The sequence below is a fragment of the Rhododendron vialii genome, chromosome 4a (genome assembly GCF_030253575.1).
Source record: "Rhododendron vialii isolate Sample 1 chromosome 4a, ASM3025357v1".
Lineage (NCBI taxonomy): Eukaryota > Viridiplantae > Streptophyta > Magnoliopsida > Ericales > Ericaceae > Rhododendron > Rhododendron vialii.
In genome coordinates, this window is record NC_080560.1 from 26,854,877 (window position 1) to 26,869,300 (window position 14,424).

The 14,424-nt window shown below is 42.3% G+C and overlaps 1 protein-coding gene across 2 annotated transcripts in view; it reads right to left on the bottom strand.

Moving 5' to 3' along the window:
• Positions 1–11,468: 11,468 nt before the first annotated feature.
• Positions 11,469–14,424, bottom strand: part of LOC131322499 (rhomboid-like protein 15) — a 33,802-nt gene continuing 30,846 nt past the window's right edge. Inside the window, exons 10-13 of one of the 2 annotated variants that reach the window (XM_058353846.1) lie at positions 12,251–12,305; positions 12,110–12,166; positions 11,810–11,884; positions 11,469–11,725 (exon numbers count right to left, since the gene is read on the bottom strand). In XM_058353846.1, coding sequence (XP_058209829.1) covers positions 11,720–11,725; positions 11,810–11,884; positions 12,110–12,166; positions 12,251–12,305 — 193 coding nt within the window. In that variant the 3' untranslated portion in view covers positions 11,469–11,719. Of the gene's footprint in view, positions 11,726–11,780; positions 11,885–12,109; positions 12,167–12,250; positions 12,306–14,424 lie in introns of both variants that reach the window. The other variant, XM_058353845.1, reaches the window with a different exon arrangement.

Consider the following 14,424-nt stretch of genomic DNA (forward strand, 5'->3'; position numbering starts at 1 on the left):
ACCAGAAAATGCAACTTTTATATACTACTATATCAATATCCAAAAAGCAAAAGGTGGGATAATGAAGGTCGTGGCACGACGGCCTGGGCAAAAGCAATATCAGCAAGGCACATCCGCCCAAAAGTCAAAAAGGGCACGCAGGCCCTGAGCTACTGCTACGATTGTCAACCTAGGGCACGCTGGCCCGCTCTCGAAAGTCTATCTACGTGGGCACGCAGGCCCGAACCAGAAAGCTAAATGACAGTAAGGTGAATGAGGCTGAATGGTAGCCCTTAGTAGTCAAAAAAAGCCCTCGTCGTCGTCCTCCTCCTCGTCGTTGTCTTCTCTCTCTCTCGGGTCTCTCTTGTACCCAGGGTCATCGGTGGAGTCATCGGAGCCGCTGCTGAAAGGCGAGCACTCCTCTTCCTCTTCCTCATCTCCCTCCTCACTCTCGCTCTCTGCAGTCCGAGATGTCGTGGCTCCCTTTCTTTTCTTCTGAGTTGGCCCTGTCTGTTGCGGCCTCTCCCTCAACTTTATTTGAAACCTCGTCGCCTCGCGGCTTACACACTCTGCACCTCTCTGCACGCTAGCCGCTAGCTATGAAGCGCTCGTCTATCTCTGAGCTGTGGCAGAGGTGGTAGAGGCGCTCGCCATTTTCTTCTGAAGAGGAGGCCGTAAAGCCTTCAGCCTAAGAGCCGCCCTAGCTTGTCCCTGCATTGTTAATTCATTAAATCATTTTAGTATACATTGTGCATATTGTATATAGTTAAATGTTGAAAGCAAGGCTATCTAGCATCAAAAGCCAAAGGAATTGAACAAGTTTTGGGGGTTATACCTGAGGCCTCTACACGACGGTCGACTAAATAGAAGCTAGAGTCACCATCGGGTACTTTAATCACAGAGGAGTGCCACGTGCTATCTTATGAAATTCCTTCTCCATGGCAAGCATTAGGTGGACAGCCTCCTTTACCCACTCTACCAGCACCTGAGATACATTTTTGGGAAAAGTTCATAATACAGTTCAATTATGGTACAAAGAAATGATAGAAGCTGAAAATACATTTTATCGGTCCTGCGACCCAAGCAAGCTCTGTTCTGGCTGGCTTGAACTCAACTACAGCGGCCTCTCCTTGCGCATCGCGCACCACTAGTGTCCAAGAAACCCAAGGCAAGCCAGTTGTCGCTGCCTGGCTAGTCCTCTCCCTCGAGCGAGCTAACCCACCTCTCGGCCTCGAGCTCGCACCGCGCCTCTCCAAGCCAGCCTCTAAGGCCTCGCCTACAACAGCCTGATGCGTCATCACTCCAAGTGGCCCCGCCAAGTGGTGCCTCCGATAAACAGCATAGTCGCGCTATGGCCTCAGGAAGGTAGAAAGGTCTGTCACCGAAATAGTAAATCGCTGTAGCTCAGCGAGCGTGTACCTACCTGTGTGCGAAGCACGAGGCGGAAGTGGCCCAGGGACTTGGAACTCAAGCAAGCCAAGTGACTGACGTGTCACCCGGTCGCCCAAGTACCACTGCCACCCAAAGGCCGACTCCAACAACAATTGGCTCACTGTCACCGCTCTGCTCCTCGCCATAAACTCTGGCTCAGGCACCACGCCGCCCCACGGATTCCACTCCACTTGCAACACATGCAAAAAGCCAAGACAAAGGACATCAATGACAACATTAAAGCATTTTAAGGCACAAGTCTACTAGCATAATTCTTGTTTACTTGGGTGCTCGACAACTCATCGAGGTAGGCTCTAAAAGCGAGGCTCCCTTTTGGCTTCTTCTGGCCTTTGTGCAACAGCCCCCAGATCATCACCCGTGGGAGGGTCCTCATATCAGGGCACTTGTTCTCCAGAGGGTACATCTTCAGCACCTCATAAGCCCACAGCTGCAAGGTTTTCAAACAATCAAAGTGTCAAAAGACAGTCTATGCAATTCAAAAGTACAAGTAGGAATTGGAATTGAACTACAAGTTTGAAATCATACCTCCCATACCCTCCAGTAGCCGGCTACCGTCTTCTTGAACCTTGTGAACTCTCCCATGAAACCATAGCACGCCCCTAAAGTTGCTCCTCCTCAGTCGTTCCGAGAAGCCGTACTAAGGTCCCGCAAGGCCGGTAAGTAGGACAAGTGTAACTTACTGCGCTTGTTTGGGTACAAGGTGGCACCAAACAAATACAGCAAGTAGGCCCTCGCCATCTACTCTTCCTCCTGCTAGGTGGACGGGACTTTCTTCAGATAGTCCTTGAACTATTCGTACCTAACCATTTCCTCCTCCCGGTCAGGCACCCGTCCCAAAAACCACTTCAGTGCCACCTCGTCTCTGTGAATTTTCGAGTCAAACGGGATGGGCTCACCTCCTACCTTCAAGCCCGTGATGGCCACGAAGTCCAAAGGGGTCATTGTCATCTCCCCAATCGGAAAATGAAAGGTGTTTGACGTATCGTGCCACCTCTCAGCCAAAGTAATAAGCACTGTGTGGTCATTCTTTGCTGGCGTTAAAGTGGAGATGAACTAGCCAAAACCCGTTGCATTAACTAACTGTCGTACCCACTCGGGCAGTCCTCTGTATAGCTCAAGCAAGCTCGCTGCTCCTCCATGCCCTCATGAAGTGGCCACTCTCCTCTGTTCAAAACAAACACCAAATCAAAGGAAAGGTGTTAATGCATATGCAATCCAAGTTACATCACCAGTCAAGTTTCAAAGGCATATTATCAATTGATTTCAAGACATTCTATCAATCAATTCAATAGTTCAAAGCAACTTATAGTTGATTCGAGTTCAAAATTCAAACGTCAAGGCAGTCTAAGTGGAGTCAGGTGTATCGTATCGAAGGTACTATGTTTGAAGACGAGTTCAAGTTTAAGTTATTGAATGGTTCAAACATCATGCAATTCATGGTTGGTCAGTACAGCGCAGGTTTATTCAGTTGCAACAGTTTCTGATACAACAGTTTAAATGGAAGCTAAAGCAGGAATTGAAAGTATACCTCACCCCAAGTCAGCGCTGACGGAGTAAAGATGTGCAACTCCGGTAGCGTGTATGTCTTCGCCACAAACTCGACTCGTACTGTCTCTAACCTAGCCCTAGCCAGTGCCACCGCTGACTCCTACGCCCATGTCGCCTCCTCCTGGGCCCTCTCGGCCATCTCGGTCTCCCTCATAAAGGCCTGCTCCTCGGCCCTAGCCCTTTCAGCCTGGGCTCTCAACCTCTCTCCTCCTGAGCCAACTCAATCTGCCTCTGTCTCTCTTCTCGGGCTGCCAGAACCGCCGCAATCACTGCGGGGTTCTCTTGTAGTAAGCGGGCAAGCACCTCCCTATCAATAAACTCCGCAAAGTCACCACGAGTAATGGGTACGTGCCCCGAAGACCCCGCGGCTGGTATAAACTCAACCTGCTCTACCGGTGCCACTCCTGATGGCTCCTCCGCAGTCACCACTCCTTTCCCCCTCGTCGGGTCCCTCGGCGGAGACGCCGGCCGAATGACACCGCCACCACTGCTACTGACACTACCGCTGACCACACCGAGGCCTCTACCTATAATTACAACATCCTCTACAACACTTCGCAAGTCCAGGCGATGAACCCATGGGTCCACAGCCTCAAAGACCAACAGCGTACGCCCTTCCTCCATCGGCGTATGCTGATCTTCTTCATCAACTTTCCGTGCATGGCCATTGCTGTCGTCACCACCACTCTATACCTCTGCACTGGTGCTCACTAAGGCTCCCTCCACTATCTGATCATCGATTGGAGGCCTCGTGGTCTCGACTTGGTCCCTCGGCCGAAACCCCTCATCACTGCCACTGCCATTGCTATCCCTACCGGTCTCCGCCATGTCTACATTGTGTGGGTTTTGTGGTAAGAAAGAAGATGAGAATATGAGAGAGAAGTAGAGTTCGTGAGAGAGAGAGAGAGAATTTGGAAGATAGGGGGAGTTTTGAAACCACAGTATGGCAGTTTTCCTCTCGTCTTTAGAAATAAAAGAGGGAAGAAAGGGTTTGGGTCGGGTCTAGGCTGAGTTTGAACCCAGGCCTGTCACCCGTACCCACGTACACCAGTAACAACTAGCGCACGCAAGTTGTTTCTGGGCCTCAGGCTCAATCAGTTTTCTACATCAAATTCTTCCCAATAGCAGTCCATGTTGCACCAATCCATGCTCTTATCAAAGGTTAGTGATACCCTGGGCTAACAGAACCCAGCAATAATCAACGACAGCCAATCTGTCTAACTCAATGATGGTCCGCCCATCCAAAATCAACGATAGCCAATATGTCCAACTTAATGATGATCTGCCCATCCAATCGGTCCACAACAGCCATCCGCCTGTCCTAGTCCACATCGGTCTAACTTTTAGTGCATTTTCCAGCAATCTTATTGCTCTGTCTCGGATGGTCTTTGATAAGGAGATTGGTTCTGATTCCCAACAGATGGAATTCAACCTACCTGACGTGACCTACCCGTGATTTGTTGGAGTTCTTTGTGTTGAAGAAGGTTTGATCCCCAGCAGCGATCTTCCGTTCGCAACTAATTATTCCCCAAGAGAGTCCACCACAACGGCAGCCCGTGTCCAAATTCCAGCAAGCAACGGCCTGTCCCGTCCAATTCTATTTTTATCCCTAGCGATGGTCCATTCGTCCAATTCAATCCGCCAATCAGGTTATTTAAGTTTACGTGTCTACTTTGCTAGTATGCTCTGTTCTGGATAGCCTTGAAGGGTGTCTAGAAACTTTTGACGTTACTTGTACCAAGACAGTGGTGCTCCAAGTGTTGTCAAAGGGGGGCTACTGTAGACACCCTATTTTGGACTTTTCAGATTAGTTTACTTACGGTATTTGATTCCCCGATGATGAAACAGATCAAGAGCACCCCGAGAATGTTAGTGTGTTTGAGCTTCGAGCGTTTAAACCCCATTAAACTCTTCTAAAACCCTTAAACCAGAACCAAAAAAGCCTCAGCCAAATCCTATTTGCATACACTGGTCCTCCACCAGTGTGCGTTAGTCCACTACTACATGTCAGTCATCAGTCAGCTTTGACCGTTGACAAGGCTTGGACTTGCGTAAGCAGGTCAAAAGCTGGTGTACGCCGGTCAAAGCTAGTCCCATCACCTTTACATAACCACGTTCATAGGACTTTTGGGCCACCCCCAAACCCTGTTATTCATCTGAGAAGCAATCTTTGGCAGGGGGATGTTCCCTCCCCCTCTCACATGCCACCCATCACATTTCCCCCCTTCATTTAATGAAGGGAGACTTATGTGCCAAGCTAACCAGCCCCTTTGTAGCTGGTTACACCCCCCCATATCTCCTATATATACCCCCCTTCTCTCCCCATTCAAAGGGTTACCAAGCTACCATCTTGCCAAGTGCTAAGAAACCCTAGCCCTCATTGTTCATCCTTTTCTTGCAAAAGTAAGGTGTTAACAAACAACACAACTTCCGTACTTATACTACATTCTCATTCACTCATCCACCATTCATCAATCCCACAAGTTCAAGCTCAAACTCCTTCCAAACTCAAAAAAACAAAGGTATACCACCTTGGTAAAAACTCTCTATTTTCATCCTATACTAATTGTTTCAATAAGCGAGCATGCCATCTATCACATCCTGCAAACATGTTATAGTTTTAATCCCCTTTAATTATTCCCCACCATAATTGGCTAAAAATTGATTAATAAGAGAGAAGCGCAAATATTTTATAAAATGCCCGAGTAGAGACCGATCTCCGGATTGGGCGAGAGGGGTGCCTTAAAACCCTTCTCCTCTCGTAACCTGCCTTCCGAACCTCAGATATCAAGGTGACGACGGACCAGTCTACGCCTTTTCAAAATCAAGCAACGTAGCAAATGTTTAAAGTTCGGTTCCTTGAGTGGCTTACACAAAAATCCAAGTGGTGACTCTGAATCAAAGCGTTTCGCCGTGCTTTCCAAAAAGAATGCACCTGACAAACATTAGATTTTTAGGGGCGTGTGCCCACAGCGAGTTACTAAGGTTGCTGAAGCCAATCAAATAGCTCAGATATCCTTTGGAGTTAAAATTTCAATAGGTTATAATGAAAAAATAATTAAAGTCCAGAAAAGGTTTTTACCTTTCTCTATTGATAAGGATGAAAGCCAAATAGATGTAATGGCTTTAGATATAACTGAAGATTGGAGAACTCTAATCAGAAAGTATTTATCAAAATCCAAATGAAAAGACTAAACGAGCTGTAAAATGGAGATCCATTAATTATGTTATTCTAGGTATTGATCTATAAAGAAAAATATCAAATGGCTTGTTATTGCTATGCATTAGTGTAGACACCTCAATTTGGCCTAATGAGTATTTTAAGTCCCACCTTGGGGACCATCCCGATGATGAACAGGATAAAGTGATTGTTGATTGATTTCTTGTAACCCGAAAGACTTGATTTCTTGTAACTCGAAAGACTTTATTGAGTACTTTTAGCCATTTAGAGGATCCAATCCAAAGCCAAATAGCCTTCTAAGATAGAAATATAGTGTTCAAGTAAAATAGATTTGTTGGCCGCTAGATCGATCTCACAACCACTACTTCTTTCTTTCACCCGTAGAATATGGTGGTTGAAATCTCCCTGTGAGAATCGTTTCCTCGGCTACCAAATTATATTGCCCAGATTCTGGAATATTCTGTCTTCGTTTTATCCGAACTCAAACCCTAGCTACCACTTTACGAGGCTTTGGGGCTACGAAAGAGATTACCATAAAGAGGTAGAGTTGCCCTATACTTTCAATTTGAACCGTGCATTCCTATTGGCTGGAGTGATGTCATCCAATGCCTATAAATACCCTGCCATTAGTGTTCCAAAATACATGTTCAATACCCTATTACAATAGCCAATACTCTATAGAAATTATCCCCATTATATTTTCTACAAAAGCCTAACTCCCCATGAGTAGCCGCAATCCGAGCAATCAAATCCCAAAGCACCCAACATAGTTCTTAGGGTTTTGAGAAGGAATTCAATCAATCACCTTCAATTCGAAGCAATCGAGCACTGAGGGATCAAGGTGGTGAGGCCCAGGAGCCTGTGGTTCGGTTTAATATATGCGTTTTAATTCTTAACATTGTTTTTCTGATTTCTGTTGTGATCGTTCATATTCTTGTGTGAGGAAGAACACCGGCGAGGACTTCAATCCCATGGCTGGTACATTAAACCAATGGGATTTCACGGCCACGTAATCCATTCGCTGGCCGAGGAATCCGTTTGCTGAGACAGCTTTCTGCTTTCGTTTATTTAAATTGCATGTGGTTTATTTACTGTCCCGGCTCACCTATCTAACTATTTAGATGCGTAATAATCAGTTTAATTGTTGAATTAAATAAAGCAAACATTAGTCGTACGTTGAAGGATTATGGGCCGGTCTTGGTGCCGGGCTAAGAGGGGTGCCTAATACCTTCCCCTTATCATACTTTTTGCTCCCGTATGCGAAATCTCTATTTGTTTTCTCAGTTTTAATAAACTAAGTAGCAACTCTATCAAGCAGTGATCGTTATCGTGTGGAGATGTTCCTAACCATAGGAATATCCACGATTTCAATTTATAAAGAGGAAACAAGTATAGAGGATATCTTTCGGGGAGGTGTCCACAGTTTTGGCGACTTTGCTAGGGACGTGAGAGCCATAACTAGAAAATTTAACATAAAATTAATATTTGATTTATTTCATTCTTTCATCATATGCATCAACCAGGCAACCTCGTTGAGTTCACCTAATATCCTGGCATGTCACGGGCTATGTTAGGGGTTCCAGCAAGCTCCATGGTCACTTGTATCCCTGTGGTATATTAAAAAGAATCACCCAATTGTCACCTGTGATGGGCTAGCGAAAGGATTGACGCCATTTGAAAACGGAGCACCTATGAGACCACCCAAATCATACATGTGGTAGAAAGCCATCGAACTTATCAAAATAAGACAGGAGCCTATAGGTTAGGAATCCACTTGCATCCATCTTTAAAGTTCTTCCTCACACCCATTTGTATATATGTGTCGTAAAGTTTTTATCCAGGTTAACTTTAGGAGCTTTAAAGCCAAGGAAGAGGGTAATCTAACTAAAGAAAACTTTTCAAGTAAAATGGCTGCATCACTGTTCATGTTTGGTTCGCACTTTCAAATTGTCACTGAGTTGTCTGGCCCGTTTAGTCTCTCTGTCAACGCTTTCAAAGGTTATGCAGAAAACATCAAAAAGGCTTTCGACCCGTCCAATTATATAATCTTGGCAAATCAACCGAAGCCCGAGATGGTCATTCCTGAAGAAAACCACATCATGTTCATAAGAACAGTTAATGACGAAGAGGTGGAATAAATAATTGAAGAAGGAGCGCTCCGCAAGGTTCCTATTTACTTTTATGATCCCTTAGCCCCTGCAAACAATTTCTGGCCACTAGACGAAGAGAAGGAGCCTGAAAACAAAAGAGGAAGTTATTGACAATGACCCATTAGATGAAGTAACACTAAACCTACTCTTTAATGATGTGGTCACCAATACTGAAATAAGGGTGATTCACCCCATTACAGATAGGTTTGGTAATTGGTGGGGATTCATTGGCATACAAAAAATTGACAATAGTGATAAAGATGAGGTGGAAGTTCAATTGGTGGAAGCAACGGTAGTGGTAGACCGAAGGCCCTTCAAGACCTGCATGGTGACAATAATGAAAGTGTGAATCAAGGCGACAGAGAAGTGCTAATGATCAACCTTGGTGAGGAAAAAATTGCTCCGAGCTAATTGTGGATGTTGCAAATGGGGCTTACCCAAATTGGACTGTGGAATATGCTTTAAAATACAAAATAAGATATGGTGACTCTAGTTCTAGTTCTAGTTCCGATTCTGATTCTGAGTCAATTCAGTCTGAATCAAGTATCTCGTCTTTTCAAACCATTGAGTCTAGCAGCGAGGGTGCCCAGTCAAGTCACTGAGTTATAGCATCTATTTTGAGTTTGATTCCACAATGTCTTTTAAAGATTTTAGCAATGAGGAAGAGGATTTAGAGTACTTCACTTTGCCTATGATTAATTGTGTGGATTCTGATAATCCTATTTTTGAGGAAGAAATTCCTAAAGACATTCTAGAGTTTATCGAGAGAGAAGAGAGGCACAAGGAAATAATCACAATAAACATAGGCTTTGAAAAGGAGCACAAAATGGTTAAAATAAGAGGGGAGATGTGAGTCTTTCAAGGGTGTTGGTGGAACCTGGCCCTTTTGCATCCGAGTGAAAAGAAGAGTGGGAGATGTGAGTCTTTGTGGTGTGGGCACCAAAATGCAAAAGGGCATTGTTATTGTTATTGTTATTTTATCTCTATCTCTATATTAGTCTCCTGTTGAAAGTGTGGTATCCTTATTATAGTTGACCTGTTGGGTAATGGCTGTAACCTACAAAATTTTGCATGTCATGTTGGGTAATGGCTGTAACCATCGCAGTGACAGCAATGTTGTGCATGACAAGATTATCCTCTCAGCATTCCCTTTAAATTTCCAGATGTGTGCATCGCTTTCACATTGCCAGATTTTCATCTCAGCATCTTGCAGTTTGCGTATAATGGTTTAGTTCGGTCTACAAGCTCTTCCATTTCATTCAATGTTCATTATGAGGATTAATCTTAGGTGGAATGTCTGGAAACAAAGGTCCAGGTGCAGCAATGGTCCATTGGTTGTCACTTGGGCAATTGATTGTAACAAAGGTGGTTTATGTGGTTTTTATATTATCCGTAGGGGCTGTAGGTGTTGGTATTTTGTATAATTTTATTGTCTATCCTTGGGGGATGTCCTTGGACACTTGCGGATGGTCTCCGTCAGTCAATCTTCAGCATTTGAGGGCGGCTATTTATAGGTTATTTATAGATTTTGGGAGTGGATAATAGTTAATTGAGAGTGCTCATGGTATTGCTGGATGACTTTTGGCGTTTCATGTGACACTAGAGTTATCACCATTTCAAGAGTCACGGTTTTGAAACTTCCTTCAGTGGCAGATGTGGTGAGTTATTTTCCAGAAGTGAGTTCAGCATTGTTGGGCTCCCTATTGGCAATTCACTCATGGGTTGTCAGTTAGGTATTGTATAGCAATTCTATTATTTGCTCTGAAGTTGTATGAAGTTACATGTCCAGATTATCACCTCGGCATCATCAGCACATTGCCAGATCCTATGGTTCCCATTCCCCCTTCTTAGATGGACTGTCAACAATAGGCTTGGCCTTTATCTTTTTTTACCTGGCTTTTGCCTGACCTTTGTCCATTTGTTTCCTTCCCCTCTTCTTAGATGGGTCGGAAACATCCGGTTGTATTATTTTTCAGACCTTGTAGCCATTTGGCTTAGGCCTTTCTACTTTTCTTTTTCTTTCCTCCTAGGGTATGACAAAAGAAGGATTGTTCTTGCAGGAGAGGGATCGATCTCTTAGGGAGGTTTTCAAATAACATCTTTCACAGGTAAAAGAATGAAGTCGAGGCTATAAGAAAGATATTGCGACCGACAGATGGATTTTCCTAGAATAATGTATTTGTCTGAAAGGTTATTTGAATCTGAATTAGGTCCTCTAAGTGCCTAAAAGTACTCATTGAAAGTCCATAGGTTTATAAGAAGTCAATCAGCAATCACATATATCTATTCATCATCGGGATGGTCCCCAATGTGATACTTCAGATAATCGTTAGGCCAAATTGAAGTGTCTACAATGTCTCCTGCTCCCGTTCTAAATTATGTACTATGCTCACACTATCAATCCTCGCTCTCACAAATTTTAGTACATTGAGACGAGTTTCAAAGACATTTTCACGCTCGCGCCCCCGCACCCGATTACGCACTCAAATTATGTGACTTAGTGTTAGCTTTGCAAGTAGCAGTACTACAAGAGTTTCTCTCTTTGAAGCTCTCTCTTATGCCATATATCATAATAACAATGAAATTTTCAATGCCGATTAAAAAAACACCTCTTGTACTCTGGCATAATCAAAGCCATAGATTCCAAATAGCTCGTCATCTAAAAAATAGAAAAAGATTAGTCTCTAATTCTCATAGATATACAAGTTTATATGCACATCATTCTCAACATTCCTGCCACGTTTGGAGAAAAATAACATTAAGAAACTATCTAAGATCTTTAACAACTATTCAGCGACTAAAGATTAAAAATTGGCTCTAGTTCAAAGGTTTAGATAGTTTAAGAACACAAATGCATAAAATATTACTAACTTTGTTTCGTTAAACCAAAGTAAATATTTGTTATTTAGTGACAAAAATATATTCATTTCCATTGCATAAGAAACGCCATCTAGTACTCTTTCAACATGCCAATAAGTCTACTCACATTATTTTGAAAACCTTCCATATCTGTTTATAATTTCATGCGCATACCAAAACCTGTCAAAAATTTCCAGTTATCTATGAGAATGCATGCTCAAAGTAGGCTTATACTAAATCATGCATCACTGGAAGCTTATCAATTAGAACAAATTCCCGTATAAGAATTGCAAGATAGGTAAACAAAGCATCTGGTTTCTTTTCTTTTCTTGCCTATTGTAGAACCATCTGCTTTTCCTATTAAGGAAATTCGTGCCTCACAAGTTAATAAAAGACAAAATCAAAAAACATCAAATGCGTTAAACTGGTTGCCAAAGTATATAATAGTACTAGACCCACACGCGAAAGAATTTAGCCACATAGGCACAATAGGAGACAGATGAACCATTAAGTACGGTGATCTACACGAATGGTAGAGCAGTCTTCGTATTTAACCCTGTCAAAATCCCAAAAATGTAACCCAATCAATCAGAACCTATCACCATGAGTACCAGATGACAAATTAGTGTCAAATACACACCAGTTGCGCCATAAGAATTTCCACCGCCACATTAAAATCCCCATCAGCAGCAGCCACTGCCACTTCTACCTGTGTCTGGGAACAATACAAGGTCTGTTGTCTAAATTCCCACCAAAACACTTTGATAGAGATATATATAAAAGCATCAGGACATGGTCCCACTGATCTTTCTCATAACAACGCAGTAATATCATTTTTCCAATATATTATCAAAATTTAACACGAAATGGGAAACCAAGAAGTCAAGACATTTTAAGGAAACCCATCTAAAGCAATGCAAGATTCAGGTAGAAATTTTACCCTTTCGAATCCCATTGCTACAAGTTTTTGGATCTCTTCTTCGGAGACAACTAAGCCCTGCATACCACAGACAATAAACAAAAAGCATTTAAAAATCAGATTAACTGAATTATGGGTTCAACTACTGTCCAATATGGAAACCTGATGATGTGCATGGCCCCCAGCAGCCGCTGTTGCACCATCTACTTCTGAGTGCCTAAATAGCAGAAACACAAAGAACAAATAAACTAACCTTCCATAAAATAGTAACGAAGTGAACTACAACTACCTTTCATCATACATCAAAAATCTCAAACAATTTCAAAGGCGAACAATGTTGGGATTAATTTAAGATAGGTACATACATCGTTAATAGAGATTCATGTGCGATAATTTAAGAGTCTATGTGTGTTCGATGTATGTTCAAGGTACATATATTTTGTATCTTGGTGTGTGTGTGTGGAGTCTAAGGGTTGAGTCTTTTAAGTAGATTCGCACACATGGTTCATGTACATGAATTCAGTTCAAAAGTCTTTTGTGATTCATGTATCTCATAGAGTAGTTCATGAATCTGAGGGCGTTCGGGAGCCTACTTTTGGACTTTTCATTTTCAATATTTTGGCTTTTTGGATCATGACTAGAATGTATTTTGAATCTGAAAGTGTTTGAATGATATGTGCAAAATGCATTTTGCAAAAAGAGTAGTGTTTTGAGAGAGATGTGATGAAAATGAATTATGAGTTGGTTTTTTATCATGTTGAGCTTGATATGTGCAAAATACATTTTGCAACAGGAGTATTGTTTAGACATTTTTTTTAGGCGTAATGATTTTGGCACTCTCATTTTGATAAGTGCGTACTCCTTTTTGGTGTCTTGTAGTAAAAAAATTACCACAAAAAAGCTTCACTAAAAAATAAAAATGGAGTATGAAAATCATTTCCTTTTCTTAGATACTCAAAAATTAAATATTGTTTGATATTTCCACTCCACAAACAATACTTCAAAAAAATACAATTTTTACCATGTTTTCTGGATCATTATTTAGTAATGAAAATTAAAAATAAAATCATAGAGCGGAGATCAAATTGTTACATAAGGTCACATAAGAAAACAAAAGCAACACAGTTAGGGTTATGGTGATTCATCAAATTGTAAACTAAAACTATGGTACACAAAACAGAGGGGTGAACATGATCTTAGAATTAAAGGTGGTTATCCACTCAGTTTCCATATAAACCTGTCTAGGGAACCAAAACGTCCACCAAAGAAAAGTGAAGGGTAAGGAGGGAGGTTAATGTACTGGTGAGGGGGTAGGTGGAAAATTCCAAAACATGTCAAGGGTAAGCTCCCTCCTACCTCTTTCTCACTTTTCTCTAAACCCAAAAACTAAAAACTCATTCTCCCATAACTCATTATGGGTACTTCCAAGTTCCAACCAAACCAAACCAAACCGAGCCTTATATCCCAATCACTTGGGGTCGGCTACATGAATCATTTACCTCCATTAAGCTCTGTCAAGGGCCACTTGTTCACACACCTAAAATGTGAAAATGCAAAAATGAAATGTGAAAAGCAACAATCCAAATACCCTCTCTATTTATTATCTAGGTTTGCGTAATTGACTAGGTACGTCATACGTGATAGAAGAGTCCTATAAATTCTAGAAGTGTTTGAGTCAGTTTGTAATATCTCGGTCAACTTCAGAAAATATATAAATAGTATATTGTTGAGTGTTTATACATGTGTGCTCTTTGGGAGCTCTGTACACATCTACATTTATGTTCTTTGTTATCTCCAACACACACTCATATTAACCTTGGGTTGGTTTAGTTACTAAGTATTCCAACGAATTCGATGAGCTCCCCAAACATAGCAAATCATCATTTGCTTTTGTTTCTTATTTTTCTACTAGGTATCACTGTATCAGAGCCTTGTTTTTATACTAGGTATCAGAGCCACTGGCAAACAATCCATGGATGGATTTTCCAGTGTTGGAGAAGGTTGTGGTTGGTGATTTGAAGCTAAGGCGGGTGAGCGAAAGTTTGCAGAGGTCGGAGCACATGGACATGTATGGAATGGATATAAAAAAACAAAGGCAAGTTGTTGCGGTGTTGCAACAGGTGGCATTGTGGCTTGGTTTTGTGATCACGTGGAAAACAAGAAGTCTTAAGTGGCTTTGGATTGTCAAGGGACGTGATTCGGTGTGTCAAGCTTACAGAAGCTACGGCTTCATTGGCGAGTTCAGATTTGTTTGATTCTGAATGGGTCCATGGGATTTGGATCAAGTAAAATATTTTCTGATGGTAGATTTGGAACATTCAGCAGGTCCAAGTCTA